This window comes from Ceratotherium simum, chromosome 35, assembly GCF_057802395.1.
Source record: "Ceratotherium simum simum isolate JZ-2026a chromosome 35, ASM5780239v1, whole genome shotgun sequence".
Taxonomy (NCBI): Eukaryota; Metazoa; Chordata; class Mammalia; order Perissodactyla; family Rhinocerotidae; genus Ceratotherium; species Ceratotherium simum.
This window is the reverse complement of record NC_141934.1, coordinates 10,197,398-10,221,140: the sequence shown is the minus strand read 5'-3', so window position 1 is coordinate 10,221,140 and position 23,743 is coordinate 10,197,398. Positions and strand designations below refer to the sequence as shown.

At 37.3% G+C, this 23,743-nt stretch overlaps 1 protein-coding gene across 1 annotated transcript in view; it reads right to left on the bottom strand.

Annotated features, from left to right (window-relative positions):
• The window catches only part of TTC28 (tetratricopeptide repeat domain 28), a 412,509-nt gene that overhangs the window by 286,305 nt on the left and 102,461 nt on the right, over positions 1–23,743 (bottom strand). Inside the window, exons 2-4 of the mRNA XM_014787030.2 lie at positions 18,127–18,274; positions 7,947–8,219; positions 6,808–6,938 (exon numbers count right to left, since the gene is read on the bottom strand). Of these exons, the coding sequence (XP_014642516.1) occupies positions 6,808–6,938; positions 7,947–8,219; positions 18,127–18,274 (552 nt within the window). The remainder of the gene's footprint in view (positions 1–6,807; positions 6,939–7,946; positions 8,220–18,126; positions 18,275–23,743) is intronic.

The window sequence follows — 23,743 nt, the reverse complement described above, 5'->3', positions numbered from 1 at the left end:
AGACTCATTAAAAAGCTACAGTAATTAGGCAATATGCTACTGGCATAAAAATAGACAAACAGATCAATAACACAGAATAGAGTCCTTACATACCTCATACCCGACTTACAACAAAAAAAGCACACTGTGCAGTCTTGTGAATATATGGTGCTGGGTCAACTGGGTATCCACACAGAGAAAAGAACTGAACTTTGATCCCCAGCCCAAACCAAACACAAAAGTAAATTTTACGTGGCAGTAGACCTAAACGCAAAAGGTAAAACAATAAAGCCTCGTGGGAGAATATCTTCATGACCTTGGCATACACAAATGTTTTCTCAAATAGGACTCAAAAGGCACTAACTATTAAAAAATAAAAAGCACTGGTAAATTAGGCTTCACCAACATTTATATGATATTGAGTAGAAAGGATAGAAATTGAGAAAGAGAGCTTTAGTGAGGCAGAGACAATTCAACTAAACCTGAATAAGGAAAACAATGCTGAGGGATCAAAGATTGGGCCTTCTATGCAGAGGAACCAGAATAAGTAAAGATACAGAGGGTAAAGTATAAAGCATGTTTAACAAAGTACAGCAAGTAGACTTGTATGAACAGATTATAAGGTGTATGACATACAGAGTAATTGAAGACAAGTAATGGGAAAAGGTTATGAAGGGGTTTGGACTTAATCCTGGGGGCAAGAGAAATCTGCCAAAGGCTTTTAAGCAGGAAGGTATAAGATTAGAACTAAATTTTAGAAGGTAACTCAAAGAGCTCTGCAGGCCACGGATTGAATAGAGAATAAACTAGAATCAGGGCAGAGTTAAAACAGATTTCACAAATTAGAATATTTACATACTCCAATGTGACAAGAGGTATGCAAAGCTACCTAACAAAATGAATAGCACTTTTTCCAGGAGTGTCCAGTTTACTTGAATATCTGGGGGAAAACAGTTTTACACTAAAATAAACACTGATATTACATAAGGACATGCAACATTCATGTGAATTATGTAAATGACGATGACCATGATAATGCCAATAATAATAGTGGCACCTTTTTGAGTCCTTTTGATGTCTCAGGCACTGTGCTAATCAAGTATTTTATATGAACCAACTCATTTAATTCTCACAACAATAAACAAAGTAGTTACTACTAGAATCACTTCCTCCATGTAACTATATATACAGAGTTATTTACTCAAACATTTGTGTTTTCATATACCTTTCCTTCAACTTTTCATTTATTTTTTACTAAAGTTTAACAATCCCTTACATTGCTGGTGATATAACCTGATATAATTACTTGGGAAAGCTGATAAAAATCTAATAATCTAAACATATGTATGACCAAACACTTAACAGATATAAGTGTTGATGTTTATCAAACGATATACATACAAGAATGTTTATAGCAGCTTTTTCATAACAGCCAAAAGTTGGAAACAACTCACATGTCCATCACACTTAGAAGAGTTATATAATTTTCAGCGTCACACGGTAATAAGTGGCAAAGCCAAAGTTCAAGCCCAAGTTTGTCTAACATCTAAATTCACACTCTCAACCACTATACTGTACTTGAAAGAAATTATCTACTTATGGCAGCAACTTCAGGTTATGCTCATAGATCCAAGAAGTAGACATCCTCTCTCCTTTGCTTGTAGGAGAGTGTCTGTTAAAAAGCGTGGAAAGTTGTGAGAGGAGGCTACAGCAACAGTCCAGGCAAAAGACGGTGCAGCAGAAGGGAGAAGCCAGAAATGTAATTTCTACTATAGAAAGAAGAGAACCCAGTAACAAACCAAACATGACAGCGAGGTGGCTTGGGCAATAGGACAAATGGTGAATGCAGAAGTAGGCACAGATTGAGGGCTAAGTCAGGCACACTGGGTGTCCAGGAGGCAGTTGGATAAAGAAATATGAAATTCAAGAGAGAAATCAGACTGATAAAAAAACTTCAGTCATTAGCATATTTGCATATCAGATTCCCTGAATAGAGAACAACAGCTCTAATACAATATAATTTACGTACTCTTCTGACAATTAATATTAGCTCACAGGAAGGGCTCTGTGGGCACCTGAAGTTAATTTTGAAACCATTAAAGCAGATAGAAGTTTAGTTAGAACGAAAAATCCTGTGGAGAAGGTATCACCTTCCCTAGTATCTGAAAGTAATTATATAAAAGAAAAACTTATTGCTTTTTAAGGTAAGTGGACAAAGAGGCTTCAGGCTGCTATTTTGCTAGTTGGGAAAATCTTAAAATGTATATATAGCCAAAGTTGTAAGAGGCAGAAAGATGCAGCTTAATATCCTCACCAGTCATAGCATTCACAGTAGTTAATTTTTGCTTCAAAAGGCAGTTTCCTGTATTTTATTTCAACATCAAAATAATGCAAAAGGGAAACCAAGTATAATTTGATGTCACAGATAACAATGTAAGAGTAGGATAATCATAAAAAAGTACATTCTCTGAACTTTTTATACTGAAGAGTGTATGAGTGCTTTTTGAGAGAGTTCTCAAAGTTCTAACCAGCGCAACAATTAAGAGATAAAAAAACAAAAACGTAGGGGTATAAGGAAAGAAATGTACAAAATTATCGTTATTTGCATTACAAGAAAATACAAAGGAATCAACAAAAAATTATGAGCTATAATGGGAGAAGTTTCACATGGCCAATTACAAAACATGCAAAATAAATACCTTTCCTGTATGCCAGCCATAACTAGTTTAAAAAAAACACACACACACATTGGAAAAAATAACCCATTTCCAAGGAGAAACATTAAATATCTAGGAAAAAATCTCCCCAAAAGTGTAGATCAGCAAGGGGCATAAAAGACTAAATGGAGGAACAGACCAGGCTCCTGAATAGAAGATCAACTATTGAAAAGACATAAATTTATCCATAATTAACATGTAAATTTAATACACTTCCAATAAAAACCCCAATGGAAGAATCTTCAAAATTTGGCAAAATGATTTTAAAGTTCATTTTCAGGGGGAAGGGGAAACAAGAATATCCTAGACATTTTTTAAAAGAATAATGATATGGGACTTGTAGCAGATATTTATACGAAAAAACAAGTTATAAAACAGCACTACAAAAGGATTTCAATTTTTGTTTGACTAGATATAAACAATTATAATTGCATATATGGCCAAAAGATTATACTCAGAAAATAGTAATAGGATGGTAGGCTTAACGGTTGGTTATTTTCATGTATTTCTTATGTAACTAGATAAAACTAATAAATATTACCTTTTAAATAAACCAAGAGTCTGTGAGTATACTGAATAGGATAGTAGAAAATATCTAATCTTCGCTAACGGTATGAACTATCTCATCACTCAGCAAAACATGACTGAAATGCCGGCCCGGTTTTAGTACTCCATACACCAATTTCTACGTCTCACTCAGGGGCCAGCTTGAGTTCCACCTGTTTCATGAAGCTTCCTCAAGTCTATACCAGTCTTTGTCTCCTCTGGAATTTCAGAATCTTGGAAGCGATTAAGAGAACATTCATCATTTATTGCTCAGTGTTTTAATATTTTTGTTGTGTTAAAACTCTGTCTCAAAGAGACCATAAGTCCCTCAAGGAGAGTGAAGCCACATCCACTGCCTACACCCTGAACCCTCAGCCAGTGCTCCACACGTTAGGTGCTTCGTGAGCAGACGTCACACTGCACTGAACTAAATCCCAGAAGACTGGCCAGCTAAAACTCTGAACCTAAATGAAATACATATCATTGCAATAGTTCCCTTTAGACATTTTGTATACAGTCATGCACCACATAACGATGTTTCAGTGAAGACAAACCACATAGACGACAGTGGTCCCTGAAGATTAGTACTATATAGCCTAGGTATGTAGTAGGCTGTACCATTTAGGTTTGTGTAAATACACTCCATGATGTTCACCCAACAATGAAATCACCTAATGATGCATTTCTAGAACGTATTCCCATCGTTAAACGACTCACGACTGTATTCCTTTAAGTTCTAAATCAGTATTAACTCCAGTCTTAACAATTGGTGGCTGCTTTCAGGGATATGGGAATAAAGATTTCCAGTTAATTGCAGACAGGCAAGAAGCAGCACTCAAATACAACCTTAAAAATTAAGAGAAATGGTAAAAAAATAAATTTCTCAAGAAAATGAATGGTACACTGTAATTCCAGAGGTAAACACAACAGAAGAGACATACTGGGAGAGAAAAGAGAAATTCTATGGGTTAATCTAGAAATCAGATAAATATGCTTCAGCAACACAGAGCAGGAGCATGGGTTAGACAGCAGAATGCTCCAGAATGAGGCTTCTGCTGTGGTCAAGCTATGGCCAACTGGCAACCTGGGGGCCAGAGTGAAAGGGGAATAGCCGCAAGAGGGTTGTAAAAATTACTAAAGGTTTGATAGTCAGAAACTTTGAGGAGAAAATGAATGAGATTTTTCAATTTAGAAAAAGGAAGGCCACAGACCATTAATTATGGTAGCTGGACATTCTCTGTCTACCCCCAGAGTGGAAGAAGAAAATAGGTTTAAAAATCAGTCTCAGGGTCTCTCCCTTATACATAAGGAGGATTTCCCAATAGGTAGGCTTGAGAACTACTGTGGTAGTGGTTAAGCAGGGGCCAATGGAAGGGGGAGAGAGGGTGTCTGCAGTAGGGGGCAACTCTAAGATGGGAAGGTTTTGGGGAGGGAACTGGTACCAGTATTATCTCAAGGTCCCTTCTAACCTTATAATTCAATGATTTCTTAATAACTTATACAACAAAGGTTTATAAAATTCACATAACACAGGCTATAGAAAATTACACTATTGAGAAGAAGGAATGCAGAAAAATTTCACTTCTACTTTTTAATACATATGACAATCCTATACCCCTAATTAAAAGTCCTGGGGCTGGCCTGGTGGTGTAGTGGTTAAGTTCACGTGTTGCGCTTTGGCAGCCTGGGGTTCGCAGGTTCAGATCCCAGGCATGGACCTATGCACTGCTGGTCAAGCTATGCTGTGGCAGGTGTTCCACATACCAAATAGAGGAAGATTGGCACAGCTGTTAGCTCTGGGACAATCTTCCTCAGCAAAAAGAGGAAGAGTGGCAACAGATGTTAGCTGAGGGGCCAATCTTCCTCACCAAAAAAAAGAAAAAAAAGAAAAAGTCCTTCTACCCTATCCACTAATTGGATAATATATACATCCCAAAGGTTAGGGAAATAGAATATAAATACAACTCTTGGCATATTTATAGCTTATCTGTCCCTTTCACTAAATGGCCCTATCTAGACAACTATGCAGTTTGAGTTCTTAAACCTGACTCTCACTTCTTAATGCCATCAGTACATCTGCCTCTAGAAGTCTGATCCCTCTTTTCACTTTCTTAACATCAAAAAGTCAGATCATCTGGCTTATATGAATTGTTTGTAGAGGCCAGCCCGGTGGTGTAGTGGTTGGGTTCACACACTCCACTTCAGTGGCCAGGGTTCGCAGGTTTGGATCCCGGGCACGGACCTACACACTGCTCATCAAGCCATGCTGTGGCGGTGTCCCACATACAAAATAGAAGAAGATTGGCACAGATGTTAGCTCAGGGACAATCTTCTTTACCAAAAAAAGAAAAAAAAAAAACAAGAATTATTTGTAAACTAGGAGTAGATAGGCAAAGAGAAAAGTATTTAGGCAACTCTCTTGAGAATAAAATTGCCAAAAGTCTATGACCCTTGAATGGTCTATTTTGGTAGTTTTCAAAGGCTTTTTTCTGACACCCATGGATGAAAGAGACTTTGTAGAAGTCCAGCCTTCCAAATGGGAGATTCCAGCAGGTCACTGGAGCAAAGGCTTTTTTCTTCCTCAATTCCTTCCTAGTGCCTGACCATGTTCTAGAGAATTGAAGATGCTGGATCATTTAAATAATATAATTAATCTCTATGATGTCCCATAGTGAAATTCTGAGATATAAATGTAACTAAATATATTTCCCAACACATAGACTGATTCATAAATTTATTGTTGCCTCTGCTATTAACCTTCTCTTCCTTATTAATAATACTATGTTACAAGCTACCATTTATGGAATTCCAGGTACCATGCTAGGTATTTACGTGTATTATTTCTAACCTTATCACAACGGTATATGGACTAAACAGAATCATCATTTTCTGAACAAGAAAACAGAGGCAAAGAGGAGTTAAGTAATAACCTCCCCAAGATCCCAGCACTAGGAAGTACTGGAAGAGTGATTCAAACCTGGGTCTTTCTCACCCCAAATGCCACCTTCTTTCCACTCTGCAGACACTTGCTCATCATGCCATGTCTCCTGGGTATCAAGTCTCCGAGAAGATTACATTTCATTTCTCTAATAAAGACTAGAATGATATTCCTTTATCATTACAATTCAGGTCTCTCAGTTAGACTTAATATGCTTCTATCATCCGAGTTAAAAATCCACCAAACAAACAATGTGAACAGTTTGCAGTAATAATATTGCATCTCAAATAAAGCATAAAGTGTGCTTATTTATTTTAATAAATATATCATGACGATATAGCTTTTTGCTAATTTTACATATGTCGACTCTACAGCACATTTGAAGAGAATAAGAACAACGTATCTGATCAAGCTGTTAGATCCTGAGGTCAGGGACCCTGTCTTATTTATCTCTAAATCCCCACAGCGTATATGTGGTAGACATCCAACACCTGATTGTTGATGAAAGATAGAAGTAATGATTATCAACTCCTGAAAGTAATATTTTAAGGTACCTAAAATATTTTGAACAACAAAAAAGACTCGATGTTTCAAAAAAAAGGTTTGGTCCATAGGTAAACTTCCTACCTCTCGATCCTTGAGTTTCATGGCGAGCACCAACTGATGCCTGTGGTTAGTGAGAGCCTCCCGGTAATTTCCTTTGGAGAAGAATGCAGAGCCCAAATTCCCATGAGCTCGGCATTCTCCTGTCTGGTCACCTGAATTGGATTTTAAAAAAAAGAGATAAAATTTCTCTAAGTTATAGCATTATTTATAATATATAATGCCTATCTTAATCTAAGAGCCACAGATTTACTAGCTAAGATTTCACTCGCCTTCTTTTAGAAAAGTTATTTTCTTCTTCTACAAGACTCTATGCAGGAAGTTATGGCCCAGAACTTAAATCTCTGGAGAACAACTGTTATTGTTGTTATAAAATACAACTGTAGCCAGAGACATAGGTGTCCTGGAAATGAGAGGTTAAAGACCTTGACACAAACCAGCTGCTGTTTGAGCCACCTCATTGCTCTGCTAACGACCTTTGGTTCTGAACAACCATCAGCTTGTCGGTTCAGTCATTTGACTCCAAACCTACTATACTATGTTGCTTCTTTACAAGTATGCTAATGGTAGATTAACCATATCTCTTCTATTACTGCAATCCTGCAAATCCTTGAATAATCATTGACAATCATAATATGATGACAATTATAACATAATGACACTGACAAGCATAATCATAAATCACACTTATTCTACAAATGAGGAAATGGCAGCACAAAGAGGTTAGGTGACATGCTGAAGGTCACACAGCCAGTAAGTGGCAGAGCCTGAATTCTAAACTGAACCGTCTGGCTCCACAGTCCACGCTTTTAACCACTGCACTATACTGTCTCCTTTGACAAAATGATGATGTATTCTAATGTAGGCAAAAATTAAAATTAAGATGAAAGATTCACCCACCAATACTATCATTTGAGATATCAAATCTGTGAGCCCAAATCTCTGAGGGGGGTAATGAATATGTTAATCCACATTGCTTGGCCTTTTGGGAGCCTTGGTATCTTGTTATATGAAAAGCCCTAAAGAACTGAATACTCCAAAACAGAGAATGTTCTAGAGACACACTCACTTTTCATTGCATATGTTATTCCCATTCAAACAGGTTAATCAGCTTTCTTTATTTCCTTTCTGTAGTGAAATAAAGGAGAAAAGCATCACTCTACCTAAGGTCTTGGCCACATCCAAGTCCTGCTGCATGTATCCAGTGCTCTTCTCTGTATTTCCAAGAGACCAGTAAGCACTGCTCAGGGCAGAGAAAACGGAACCTCTCAGTTTGAGGCTGCAGGTGCCAATCTTCAGAGCGGCTTCTAAGACAACCACAGAGGCCCCATGATGGCCAGCTGTCAGGAGTTCCTGCCCAACCACAGACACGACCACAAAGGGACTCTTGTCCAGTTTCATTTTCTGAAGCTGCTGATAAGTGGGCTCGAGGGAGTCTGAAGGAAAACAAAAGAAAACAAGAGAATGTAGGATGATACACAAAAGAATCTTTTCTAATATGCTCTAGAAACAAATGTTTATCATACCATTTAATCCAGCACTACCCTCACTGTCCACTTATGCATGTGACTCTGTAACACCAACCTCAGTCCAGCAATTTCCCTCTCTTCACTCTTGCATACGTATGCCTAACTCATCCTCCCTTCTGCTCTTTCTTTGATCATGACACACCACTTTGCCTGAAAGGTTCTCCCATCTCTGTCCTGTCGTCCTCTCAAAATATTACAACACATCCCTCAAGTCCCATCTCTACTGTATAGTATCCCTGGGTCCTCAAGCCCACATTAATCTTTGTATCTAAACTTCTGCTGCATTTTTATTGTTAGTATTGCACAGTTTGGACCTTAACTATTTTAAAATTGTTCCACGTGTTTTAATTTTAAAAATATTTTCCCAGCTAAATCTGAAGACTGCTGTAGGGACTGTTTAATATTTTATTATAACTCCATAGCAATTGGCACAATGTGGGCACAAAAGAAAGAACTTGCCATTGCCACCTAGGTGAAAGTCCCTAACACACCTGGCGTTCAATAAATGTTTGTTAAACATGAATCTGAATGACTGATTAATAAACTCTATCCACCTTTTTCCCTAGAAGATGCAATAAAAGAAGCTCTCCCAGCAAAATACCTGTCATCCTCACTGGCAATCCAGTGTCCATCGCTGCTTCTGAGACCAGTGTGACCAAATAAAAAATATTATCAATTTTTGTTGTGGTGACAAACAAAACCATAAAGAAATCATCTGAGTTTACTAAGGTAAGATGGAAGACAAAATTAATATTGATCTCATTTTACTTTCATACAGTGTTTAAAAAGTACATAGAGTAGGAGTCAGGAAGCCACAAGGAAGATTCTTTCCATTTGAAGCTAAGTTTGAATGTGGGTGGCCTCTAACCCTACAAGGAGGTAGCACTTACAACGCATTTGTTAGCTTTCCTGAAAAACTATTTCACGTTAGTTGTTCACTGTGCATATGTTAAAAAAAAAAAAAAAGGCTAGTCTCTTTAAATCTTGAATCTCTCAACAGTACTGCATTAAAATGTAATTTTTACAATTTATGACTTCAAATCTCAACTCTCCACTAAGGAGCTCTCATCTGAATCAACATTACCACGGAAAGCTCAAAACCTCTTGGTGCCTAAAGCATTCTTCCCTTCAATCAGATCACAAAACAGAGAACAAAGAACATTTTCACACCTGTCTAGATGCAAGCAGCGCATCGCGCCAGTAAACACTAGCTAAGCAATAAGGCTAAACACAGGCACAAGAACCAAGGAATGCCTAGAATAGAAAAGAACAATGTCACATTGAAATAACTGTGAGCAGAATTTTTGTGGTACCCGCTGATGGGTTTGGCAGCCAATGATGATCACATTAGCATACCATCGGCCAATTAGCAGAAGCAAAAATAATAGAATTTTAGAGCTGAAAAGGCCTTGAAAATACCCTTATTTTAGAAACGAAGAATCTGAGTATTTAAGTGATTCACCCAAGGTCACAGTTTGGGACAGAGCCAAGACAAGAACCCATTGCAGGGCTCTAAGTCCAGGCTCCATGATACCACACCAGGCAAAATTCTTAGTTTTTACAAAAGAAACCAATCTTGGCTGGTTTTAAGTAGAAAAGAAATGCACTAAGTAGCTACTGGGAAGGGTGGAAAACCAGGCCTCCTGACTTATAGTCAAAATCATGCCACAAAAGCTTTGTGGTGAAGGCAACATAACTGCCGCGACTAGACACAGGACGCCACAGCTTGCAGTGCTGCCTCCACCACTGCTGAATGCCACCTGTGGAAACGGCTGTCACTGTCGCCACTCACCACCACCTCAACAAGTTTTGTGCTATCCTTTCTTCTTTGAACCTTTAGCTCCTGATTCAAAGGCAGGGTCCCGCCTGCAAAGGAGGACGGGAAAACTAGGATCTGATGTTTTCAGCTTTTATCGTGGAAGGCAGGAGGCAGAAGTATAAGATAGGGAATTCCCAAAACACAGGAAGAGTGTTCAGATACTAACAGACCAAAAATGACTGAATGACTGATGGCCAGCAAAGATACTATGCTTCAGCTGGTGATTCTTTTTTTTTTTTTGTGAGGAAGATGAGCCCTAAGCGAACATCTGTTGCCAATCCTCCTCTTTTTACTGAGGAAGACTGGCCCTGGGCTAACATCCATGCCCACCTTCCTCTACTTTATATGGGACGCCGCCACAGCATGGCTTGACAAGCAGTGCATCGGTCTGCGCTCAGGATCCGAACCTGCGAACCCCGGGCCACCGAAGCAGAGCGTGCGAACTTAACTGCTATGCCACCGGGCCAGCCCCCAGCTGGTGATTTTTTTAACCATAGCAACCATAGCTAAGTTCAAAAAAAGAGCCACCTAACTGAGTCTCTACAACTACACAACAACAGAAAGAAGAAAGAACATTGTCACAGTTAGTGGACTGAGGGAAATACCTGGAAGACTCTCAAAAGAAAAAGAAATCTTCAACTGTACAAATTTTCACCAAATAAAAATGAAATTGAAGGAACAAGAGATAAAAGATCAAATTTCCATTTGTCATATACAGGAAAGAGAATATAAATAAATTAAAATATAAATTATAATGCAAGCTAATATAAGTACACATTCTAAGAGTTTGGAAAAGGGAGTGATTATCAAGGATAATCAGAAAGCTTCATGGAAGCAGAACTGGATTTCCCGAAGAAAGGGTAGGACTTAGACAAGCCTTTGCTTTATTCCTGAGAGTGGAGAGTATTTCAGGCAGAAGGTCTGTCATAATGAAAGGCGCCAGGAGAACACAGGTACATGGAATGATAGCATATGATGAACAGGCCAGCATGAACAGACCAAAGAATATCTATAGGGAAGGAAGCTGATGTGGAATAATGAAGAGAATACTAGAGAAGGATAAAGAGACCTGGATTCCAAAGCCAAATAAGCCTTAGTCTCCTCACTTTGTCAAATGTATAGACTGTGATTGTGGTGATGGTTATATAAATCTATCTATACATGTTATAGATACGTATATATCTCTATATATTTATGTACATATATGTATAAATATATGCATATGCACAGATATATACACACAAAAGTCCATTTCACGTTATGTAATGTAAAAAATTTTACAATATCAAATTTCTCTGCTTTTGGCTGTAATTAGGTTGCATTGGTCCACGCTCACTAATCAGAAGCTCTGGTTAGTAGTTGTATACGCTTTTGATGAATAAAGTGGTAAGACAAGTTTTTTTAATGCATAAAAAATATATAGGCTGGATTAGGTGATCTCTAAGATTGTCTCCAACTCTACTATTCTATGATTCTAATTCCTATTCTAGAGTAAACTTAGGCTGTTAGCAAAGGGTCTAATTTTGTGATTTTATCAGGCTAGGTGGAACAACATTTTGGCAGCCTGTAGATGTTAAGATGTTTTTCTTTCTAGAAACTATGCATAATACATGAAATAGCCAATGTCAAACCAACTCCATAAGAATGTAAAGGCACTTCGCAACATTCATTGAACACCAGTTATGAACGCTTTCAAAATGTAAAGACTTTAAGAATTTAAGATGAACAAAGTCAATTTCCTGACACTTGAAGAGGTTGTAGGAATGTAGTAGAGACTAATAATAAACAATCACACTCAGCTAAGAGATATACTATATTTCATCAGTTTTGAGATGCACATCTATTCACATATTAACATCTCTGAATTTGGGATTTAATATCTCTGAACTTGATAGTGCCTCACATTGGTTTGTCACTTCTATGTCTAAATGGGCCTAAGAGAGCTCTTTCAGTTTATATAAAATAAAAAGTGATAAGAAAAAATGGTCATCATTTAATCAATAGCATTTTCTTCTTTCTTAGTAATATATAAAATAATGATACAACTTTCAATCCAGAGTTCTTAGCATTGGTAGGATGTGCTATGGGACCCCAAAGGAGAAAGGTACTAACTCTACCCAGGTAGGTCTGGGAATGCTTTCCAGAGGAAGTGACATCTGAATAGAAACTGGAGATAGGAGAAACCAGTGTTTTCTGGGAACTGCAGGTAATTTTAGCTGGGAGTACCTTGGACATAAGAATAAAAGAGAGGCAAGATCTCTTATACTAGGGAGGTTGGCCTCTATCTGTAGGCAATGGGGAAAATGCAGAACTATGAATAATAGAACGACAAATCAGACTTACATTTTAGAAAGTTCATTCTGGAAGCAAACAAAGCATGGACTGATTTGGAAGAGATAAAGCCAGGAAAACCAGTTAAGAGGCAAAGTCTTATATTTGCAATGACAAAACAGATGCAGAATGAGGGATAAATTTCAGACATATTTAGAATTTAAAAAATTACAGAGGGGCCGCCCCGGTGGCTTGGCAGTTGGGTGCGCGCGCTCCGCTGCTGGTGGCCTGGGTTCGGATCCCGGGCGTGCACTGACGCACCGCTTCTCCAGCCATGCTGAGGCCGCGTCCCACATACAGCAACTGGAAGGACGTGCAATTATGACATACAACTATCTACTGGGGCTTTGGGGAAGAAAAAAAGGAGGAGGATTGGCAATAGATGTTAGCTCAGAGCCGGTCTTCCTCAGGAAAAAGAGGAGGATTAGCACGGATGTTAGCTCAGGGCTGATCTCCCTCACTAAAAAAATAAAAATAAAAATAAAAATTATAGAATGTGAGGAGGAAATGCATTTAACATGCATAATGCCTTATTCCAAAGGAATGATACCCTACTGACTGTCTCCTATGGATCACCTTCAAAGTAACTAACATTTTTACAGAGCTCAATCTGTCTAAGGCACTATGAAGACATTCTGGAGCCTTCCAAGTTATCCATATAACATTTCCCTAGCATACATGACTAAAAAGGCTTCAACTTTCCTAAAAACCAGGTGATATCACTACCAATTATTCTTGGATACATCACTAAAATATAGTACTGAATCACAAATCCAGAAGACTGGGAGAAACAATCCTGGAATGAATCTCCAACACAGGGATCCAAACAGGGGACAGCAACTACTGACAAGGTAAAAAGGTAAGCAAAGTATTATGAGGATAAAATAAATCCAATTACTCCCCAAAAAACAAATTTACAGGTAAGGTTCATAATATTTACTTAATTTCTGTTTTCACGTTTTCTTAGGCTAACTTGTTAAAGAGAAAACTAAATTAAAAATCATTGGATTTGTCACAAAAGGACAAATATTGCATAATTCCACTTATATAAGGTACCTAAAATAGTCAAATGCATAGAGACAAAAAATAGCATGATAGTTGCCAGGAGCAGAGGGGAGGGGAAATAGGGGGGTTTTGTTTAATGGGTACAGAGTGTCACTTTGGGAAGATGAAAAAGTTCTGGAGATGGATAATGATGATGGCTGCACAACATTGTAAATGTATTAATTGCCACTGAATTGTATAACTAAAAACTGGTTAGGGCCAGCCCCAGTTGCCTAGTGGTTAAGTTCAGCGCACTCTGCTTTGGCGGTCCAGGTTCGGTTCCTGGGCGTGGACGTACACCACTCGTCTGTCAGTGGCCATGCTGTGGTGGTAGCTCATGTGAAAAAGAGGAAGATTGGCAGTGGATGTTAGCTCAGGGAGAACCTTCCTCAGCAAAAAAAAAAAGTGGTTAAAATGGTCAATTTGAGGGCCGGCCCTGTGGCTTGGTGGTTAAGTGCGCGCGCTGCGATGCTGGTGGCCCGGGTTCGGATCCCGGGTGCACATCGAGGCACTACTTCTCCGTTCATCCTGAGGCCGAGTCCCACATACAGCAACTAGAAGGATGTGCAGCTACGACACACAACTATCCACTGGGGCTTTGGGGGGAAAAATAAAATAAATAAAATCTTAAAAAAAAAAAAAAATGGTCAATTTGATGTTACATATATTTTACCACAATTAAAAAAACAAAACCTTTTGATTTGTACTAAAAGGAAAATGTAACCCTCCTCAAGAAATGAAAATAAAAACAACTGACATGTTTAGCACTTTGTCTAAGCCACTTCACATTTTTCTGGGTTTCATTGTGTATTTATTTATATTCTACTTCATTCCTTCTAGAGAAATAAGGTCTTCTATAGAAATAAGGTGGAACACACAGAAGTCAGAGTGAGCAGAAAGTAAAGGTAATACAATAAAACACAACATACAGAGAGGCAGACTGTAAGCCCTGCCACACTTCCTAAAGGTGACCAGGACACTGGGCTCTACAGTTCATAGAGGACAAAGCAAAAGGATAAAGGATCACTTTAAAAATTCCCAGACCTTTTAGATAAAAACACATCAATTCTCAGGAGAAACACAGCTTTTCCTGGCACTGAAGCCTGAGAGGAAGTTCTTCAGTGATCACTCAGCAAGAGGACCACATGCACTGTGCAGTGTTCATTCCACACCCACAACACTGTGCCGCCCTCAACACAAGAGCAGGATTAATACTGCTGCTGCTTCTACTCCTCAGTGAGAAGGGCATCACACTGCAGAGGGGAAGGCGTCCTACAAGGTGCCTGCCTTCACATTCTAGTTCTTGATTCTCAGAACAACATTAGGAGGTAGATATTATCATTTCCCTTTTACAGATAAGGACTGAGGTATAGAGAAAGGAAGCAAACTTGTTCAGTCAATAGAACAGCAAATAGCACTAGAATTACATTCCAGTCTTTTGGGGGGAAAAGTCTATTTTTTCTAACATAACATATCAGAAACAGGCCTCTTGTGAAAAGTGACTGCCACCTAAAAGAGAATCAGAGGGGAACTGTTCACTGAGGATGGACAATTAGGCAAATAAAAGGTTAGCCCCAACTTGACCCTGAGAGAAAAACTAATACTACATTCAACAGCCATTTTCCAACAGCACTTCATAAAATCAGCTTCCCTGGATCCTCTGGAGCTGGTAGAAACACCACAACAGGTGATAGCCCATAAATGTAATAGTCTTTAGATTACCAAATTAACGGAAAGAGAGAAAATATACACAAGAGAACCCTGAGCAAGAAGCAGCCTTGGCATCTTTAGAGGCACAAATAAAGGTAAACTCAATCTCACTTTGTAATTATATTATTAAATCTGTGGTTGGCAGTAGTACACCATCCAAATTTGCATAAACATTTATAAGATACAATGAACTGACATTGCTAATAGACTATCTAAAAAGGAGAAATGGAAAATAGTAAAAGGATAACTTCAGGAGTCATGAAAAAGAGAGTATCATTTTATATTTATACTTGTTTTTATATTTTCATTAATGATTTAAAGGAAATACATTACATATAATGATGTAAGTATATCCACAGGAGAAACAGTTTGATATCTGGTTGGTGACCAAGAGTGAAATCATAAAAATAAAGTAAAACAGACTTAGTTCAGTTAGCAATATAGGCAACACCACCATAAAAAATCAAGTAAGTTTTAATATAGACAAATATAACATATTTACTTGGGAACAAGGGTATATTAATATAGATTGGCCCTACCTTTAAAAAACAAATGAAATCTTGAAACTTCCAAAAAAGGCCAAACCACAGGATCACTGTGCACATCTTGGGAGCTTTGTTTGTTTACAGACGCACCTGGACTAGGGAGCTTTCTCTAGTGCAGCTAGGAATTACAAAACAAAAACAACTGACATAATAGATCAGACCTGTATGTAAAGTGACACAGACTGCATAGCTACACAACAATGGCAGAAACTTAGAAAGCTGCAGGAGGCTAAAATAAACAGTGGGGAAAAAATGGGCAGCAAATGGTGACAGACTTTGTGAATTACAACCATATGACAAAAAGAGAGGTCATTAAGATGTGAGATGATGCACAGAACAACACCATGCAAAGCAATAGTCTCTTATAAAATGTCGATAAGAAAAGCCCACCTGGAATAGATAAAGCAGTAAAGGCAATGCTAAAAATAAACGAGATAAATTAAATTGCCTTAAGGACAGAAAAGAAAATATTGAAGCGCTCCAGGCACCTGCAAGATGCAGCTTTCTCCAGGGTCAGCCTTAGGTCACTCGGTATAAGATGGGAAAGAACATGGCACACAAAAACCTAAGGGTGACAGTAGCACTGCGCTATTTCTCGCAGTGCAGGGAAGACTTCCTTACATTTATCTAAACAAATTTCTTCAAAGGCAAAACGGTAAGCATGATTCTGCTGATCTCAACACATTCACTCCTATATTCTAAGGCAGCAGCAGAAACATCTCAGAATAAAGAAGTGATATCTTCATGAACTAAACAAAAAATGTTCCATAGAAGTTACTCGTGGAGGAGTATAAGGAGAGAACCAGAAAATACTAGAAGAATGGAAAGGAGAGACAGATTGATTTTTCTTGTTGTCCATTTCCCCCCCAGGCCCTGGAGCTCCAAAGCGCATCTGCTCTAAGTCAGAGTTTATTAACAGCAAGGCCCCCACTGGGAGAAGCCATTAGGTTCCTGTTGCAAAGACTCAGCTTTGTTTGGGATTATAAACTCACATAAAGAGAGGTTTCCTTACCACTTTTTTCTAAAACGTGAAATCTTCAATTTTCAGGAAAATATTTTTTATAGCTATGAATTGCCCAGAGATCATATGAGTCCCATTTAGTTCACCAAACTTTTACTTAGCATATATTTTGAGCCAAGTACCACACTAGTTAGTATATTAAAACTATCTAATGCTGCAAATATTTTCAAAACTAGATAAAATGTCTAATAATACTGCCATCAAAATTTTTAGGTTCATTAAAAAATGTACCATTTCAGAAACAAAAACAGAGTTCTGCTTGACATAATCTAATTAATACAGAACATTATTAGCTGTCTACTATTTGCCATCAATCTGCCTTAGTGTCTCCATCACTCTGCAAAGATGACAATTGGTGTACACTTTCAGCCCTATCTTCCCAAGAGCTCATGACTCAAAAATTAATGTTCCTCAAAGTGAAACCAATCTGTTTTGGGCCTTAGAACTCCTCCAACCTCCACAGTACCAGTTTCAATCCACTGTTTTTCCAGAATACCAGTTGGTATAAAATAGAAGTGTAACAGGAGAAAACCATGTAAACTAGTGTGTCTGCTTCGCTCTCTTTACTTTTAATTCAACATAATCTTTTAATGCTCCTTTGAAAAATGTTAGACATAGCCTACAGTTAGATCCATATTTCCTTTCATGAAATGTCTAATGTCTTCTCTTATTTGATTATTTCTAGATGGCATATTGGTCCAACTGAGTAAATAAGTTTACTACTAGAGGTGTTGTGGTTTAGAGGCACAGAATCTTAGAACTACAAAAAACATAAGGATTCTTTAGATAACCCTAAAATCCAGAGAAGTCAATTCATTTACCCACGGTCATATACTTAGTTAGTGAAAAATTCCAAAATATAATCTAAGTCCACAAACTTCCAGGCCACTGGCCTTACCACCATCCTATTCTGCCTCATTAACGTCAGCTATTGACAGTGATTCTTCATCTTTCTTTGTCTAAAATATCCAATCTTAGCAAATCTGATAACCTATCAATTCTCAATGCCTGAGTCTAAAGTCTTTGGAGGCTAGAAATGTTCTACTTTAAATTAGTGTTGGGACCAGCCCCGTGGCACAAGCGGTTAAGCGCGCGCACTCCGCTGCAGCGGCCTGGGGTTCGCAGGTTTGATCCCGGGCGCGCACCGATGCACTGCTTGTCAATCCATGCTGTGGCGGCGTCCCATATAAAGTGGAGGAAGATGGGCATGGATGTTAGCTCAGGGCCAGTCTTCCTCAGCAAAAAAAATGGGGGAGGATTGGCAGATGTTAGCTCAGGGTCGATCTTCCTCACAAAAAAAACCAAATAAATTAGTGTTGGGCCAAATACTTTTATCATATTTACCTCTCATGGGAGATTTCATGGCAGCTTCTACCATCCCCACCAGAAGCTGGAGACTCTTGGGGTCCTGAGCCAGTCCAGATGCAAAAGCTGCCAGGGCATCGGCATGACGTCCGAGGTACTGGAGGGCAACACCCTGTCGGAAGTATGCCTGGAAATAAAGAAAAGATAATGCACGTTTTACTTATACACTACCCTCCAACAAGGCTGACAGTGATTCCTTATTAGAACAACAGGTCAGCAACTAAGACTGAAATGGTCTTCGTTCAAAAACCTAGTGAACCGTTCGTAATCAAATTTGATTTCTTCCCACATCATAAAATGTAAGCATACTTCTTTCAGGCAAATTATATTTAAAACTTTCACTCTCTTCACTTCTAGAACACATATTAATTTTATTACATTCTTGGGCATTTATTCACACATTACATTTACTGTCTTTTGATGATTTTTAAGATATTTTTATCCAACCTTTAATAGTATAAGCTTCTCAAAGATAAGGGTTTGGAGATTTCTTTCATCTCACCAAAGTATCTGGTACTGTGCAAGATAAATGAGAGACACTCAAATTCCACTTATTTTATATTTCTCTTTTTACATAATTAAAGGGAAAAATCAATGTGTGATTATTATTGACAATTTTAATAATGAGTAACATAACATGGCTACCTTTAATGTGGTGATTCAGACATAATATTTAAAAGCTGTTATCTAAAATATGTGTGCTTTGCTTAAAAACAAAATAAGATTGTTGCCCTTTGTATTCTTTAACTGGATTAGTTTAAAAACTATTATTATCAGCTGTGATTATAGGAAAACACCCTTCCTTCCAGCCAATTATAGAACGGGCCAGAAAATTACTAAAATATTTAAGTTTAAGAATAGTCTTAAGAACATGCAGTTTGTTTTCAAGCACACAGAGTAAAAACAAGTAAATGAACAAAGTGTTACTAGTACATAACCAGCAATGGACCTTGTACCTGATTAAATAATGCATAAAAAGGACATATTAATGCATTCACTGTTTATATGACAACATCTGTTTCTGAAATACTTCATCTATTTAACTTAAATGCTCTTACAATACTATATGTTTATAACACATATTTAACTTTTTCAGTCCAATGTACTTTGAAATTGTCACAAATTCTATTCATGGGATCTAAATGAAGTTTTAAACAACTCCTCAAACTACTACTCAATAAACTTAATATTAATACATAATTTTATAATTTTATATTATGCACACACACACAGAGTGAGAGAGCGCACCTTTCATGTCTACAAAACATATTTACTTACCTTATCTTTTTTCATTTTTATAACTATCCTTCGAAGTAATTTAAGGAAGGCAATACTACTCAGTGTTTCTATTAAGAAACAATCCATAAACAGAATGAATACTCATATTATTATGGGCTATTCAGACTTCTATTAGTTTAAACTACCAGCAGCCGTTAAAACTCAGACCCCAGTAAGACAATAACCTGTAAATGCACTCTCATTACTAATTCATAAGATCACTTCCTTTCACTGGACTCAGCCATTGTTTTAATCTTTAACGTGCTTACAGACATTTTTCACTACCCGTTTCATTCCACATTTTAGGTGATTTCTATAATCCAGAGGCAATATATACCACATGCAACCAAAAATAACTATAGTTTACATAATTCTAGAAATTCTATATTAACGCTAAATGAAAAAAAATTTATATTTATTTATACACATACATAAGTATATATATAAGTATATATGTGTATAAATTGTATATAAATGTATATAAATATATACGTATATAAAATATGTATATATTTATATACATATATACTTACATATAAATATGCTAAATACCTATAAACTATAATTATTATTTATGGACGGAGAAAAAAATAGCTGTAGTTATTGATTTCAAGTACATATTTTAAGAAACAAAAATCTATTATAGTAATCATTTCACAAGATATGTAAGTCAAATTATTATGCTGTACACCTTAAACTTATACAGTACTGTAAGTCAATTACATCTCAATAAAACGGGGAAAAAAACACAAAAATCTGACATCAGTCTCAATGAATTTTGATAACTTCTTGCATATTTAAAGCAAAACTTTATCTTTCATTACTTCACTGAGAGAACAACCAATTTCCCTGTCTGCCAAATGAAATCACTGAAAAGTATGATCTATCTACTCCTGAGTAGGGAAAGTCCAGTGTTAAATGCAAGTTAGGGTATTAAGTTCACACAGCAGTTCAATAAGAATGTGCGTGTTTTGTTTTCTTAGGGCACTCAGACATTAGATAAGTAGGACTGGACCATGCTGCCCATGATCTTGGCTTCCTTTCTTCAGAAGAAGATTTTGAAAAGAGGTAGAGGAGAGAAGCCTCAAAATCTCCCTTGGTCCTCCCTTATCCCTTCCAGAACCCCGGATCCAACTTTATAAGATTTTCTCAGTTAAAAGCTTAGAGTTGTATCCCTGTCAAGCATAATGAGTCAAGCTCTGACACACCCTGTTCCAAACTCACAGAGTGGGGCTCTCCCAACTTCTTTGCAGGCAATATTCATTGCATGTACAAACAGCTGTTGAATAAAAATTAGTTATCTATACTTCTCTGAGAGATATGCCACTATGGAGTTCAAGTTGATGATGACAAAACCTAGATGGTGGGTTACTGTGATAGAATAAACACAATTCAGCACAGTGCCTGACATAGTGTAAGTACTCAATAAAATTAGCTATTTTGTTAATGAAAAAAGAATCATAGTGAGAACACATAATTACAGACTAACAGAATATAAGGGAAGTCCAATAAATATTTTATTATTCAATATATTATTCAATTCCTATCACTGCTTCATGCACTCCTCCCCTTGCTCCACAAAATACTGTTGGCAACTGGGAAACTCACTGCTGTAAGCCTCCCAGACAAAATCAGAACCACTTGACTAAAAGAAATTGGTATTATCAAGTCTCAGGAGATGTAGCAGCCACCGATAGGACCCCCTGCCAGCCTCTTTCAAAGTAAAGGTCAAAAAGTGCTGAGATTCACAGCTGTTTACCAAAGATTCAAGAAAATCGATGTGATCTGCTGTAGCCGACCTGTTTCTCCCCTTCTGGTTCCTGCTCCTAATTTTTCTCTTATTGACCATCACAGGTTTCACAGGAAGTTGCTTCATCTGGGAAAGGGGCAAATTTTGCTCACTAAGGATTAAGTAGAGGTAGTATAGGTGCAGCATGCCAAGAGAGGGTGGGGCCTATGAAGAAACGTTGAACACTTGGTGCCCAGCCAACCTCAAACATTGTATCCCCCCACATTCTGGTCACTGGTTATGTAGCAGACAGAGGAGGAAGAGCAACATGTATCGACTATTGGGAGCATCTACACCCCAAGAACAAGAGTTTTAAAGATTTTATTTATTTATTTTTTCCCCCAAAGCCCCAGTAGATAGTTGTGTGTCACAGCTGCACATCCTTCTAGTTGCTGTATGTGCAAGAGTTTTAATCTGAAGCTTCAGCCAAGAAGAGAAACTTATAGAGAGCTAGGTAATACACTCGACTAAAGGTAGGATGCCTAGATTTTCAAATATTGCAGTCATTCATTTATTTTTTGTTGTTCACCACAAAGAGCCCTCAGTGATTATTCCAAACATGCTACTAAATAACCTCACAAATAATAGAAATAGAACTGGGTTACAAGAATAAGTTTTCATTCCATCCTTCCTTCCTTCAACTAACATTCTCTAAAATCTACAGCTCCAGGCACTGTGATGTGTACCACAAATAAAAAGAAACAAAGACAGGACTCATATCCTTGAGGTGCTCACAGTCTAGAGGGAAGAATATAAAAAGCTATAAATGTCTTGAGAAAGACAAATGTATGATTTCACTCATATAAACAAACACAGATAAAGAGAACAGATTAGTGGTTACCAAGGGGAAGGGGGTGGCAGGAGGACAAAAGGGGTAAAGGGGCACATATGTATGGTGATGGATAAAAATTAGATTATTGGTGGTGAACACAATGCAGTCTATACAGAAAGTGAAATATAATAATGTACACCTGAAATTTACACCATATTATAAGCCAATATGACCTCAATAAAATAATTTTTTAAAAAAAGCTAGAAATGTCTTGACTGCTACCTGCAGTAACTGCTTACTAATAGTAAGGGTTTGTAATAGTTCTGCAGTAATAAAAATGTAACTAATGACCAAAGTATTTAGGCTCTGTTGCTAAAATTGTTAGTATTTGCTCTTTATTAAGTGGCCATTCCTCTCACCTCAGAGAGTTTACCATAGACTCAATGTTTGTGTCCCTCCAAAATTAATATGTTGAAACCTAATTCCCAATGTGATAGTATCTGGAAGTGAGGCTTTTCGGAGGTGATTAGGTCATGAAAGTGAAGCCCTCATGACTGGGATTAGTGCCCTTATAAGAGACCCCAGAGAGCTCCCTCTTCCCTTCTCCCACATGAGGACACAGCAAGAAGACAGCCATCTGTTAACCAGGACCTCACCAAACACCAAATCTGCTGTCACCTTGATCTTGGACTTCCCAGCCTCCAGAACTGCGAGAAATAAAAGTTTGTTGTTTAAGCCACACAGTCTATGATATTTTGTTGTAGTCCAAATGGACTAAGACAGGGTTAAAGTAAAAACATTCAAAGACTAAACATGTGAAACAGTACGCTATTCCAAATACCTCTGGGAAGCAATGAAGGACCTTTAAGCATTCCATTCCTGGTTCATAATTCGAAAACATCACTGAACTCAATAATGGCCTCACATCCTACTCTCCCGCGGCTCAAATGAGTGATAAGGTAAACTACTATGCTCATAGATACATGTGTATATTTATAACATAAAATATAGAACAAATATATGTAATGGTATGTAAAATTCTTTGTTTACTTATGGGTACAATACATAATCCATTACTTAGTTCAAGCATTCACAAATATTCTGCCTTCTATTTAATCTGTACTTTCAAATGTCATATTTTAATGTTCCTAACCTGTCTTTCACTGTTTGAATTTGAACTTTTTTACATCTTCTGAGGAATAAACATCTCTAACTATAACATGGTGATACACCTGCTACCACATCATCACCATCTTTTTCAACAATGTTTGTAAATTACATAACCATTTTACTGAATTTTCCTTTAATATTTTTATTTTAAAATGAGTAGAAATGGGGAAAATAGAAATGTTGATTCTAGTTCTTAAAAAACAATAGCATTAATCTATAATTTAACATAATTGGGTCAAAAATGAAAATAACACAGGATGCCAAAAGTAGAAAAACTTTAACATCACTGAATGTACACAAAGCAACTATGTTCAGCTGTGATGGAAAAAAACAAAATTAGAAAACATATAAAAAATGATTTTTAAAAGGAAAGGCATGATTTGAGAATTTATTTTTTGGTTCTCTAGGAATTAACACTCTTCACTTGCTGAACATGTCAATCTTTTAATATATTAATATTTGATATTTTACATATTTGGCTTTCATATACTTTTTCAAGAATGCATTACATGCGAAAATAAAAGACTGCTTGTATTACTTAAAACATATAACCATCATAAGAGCAAAATGTAAATACTATACACATA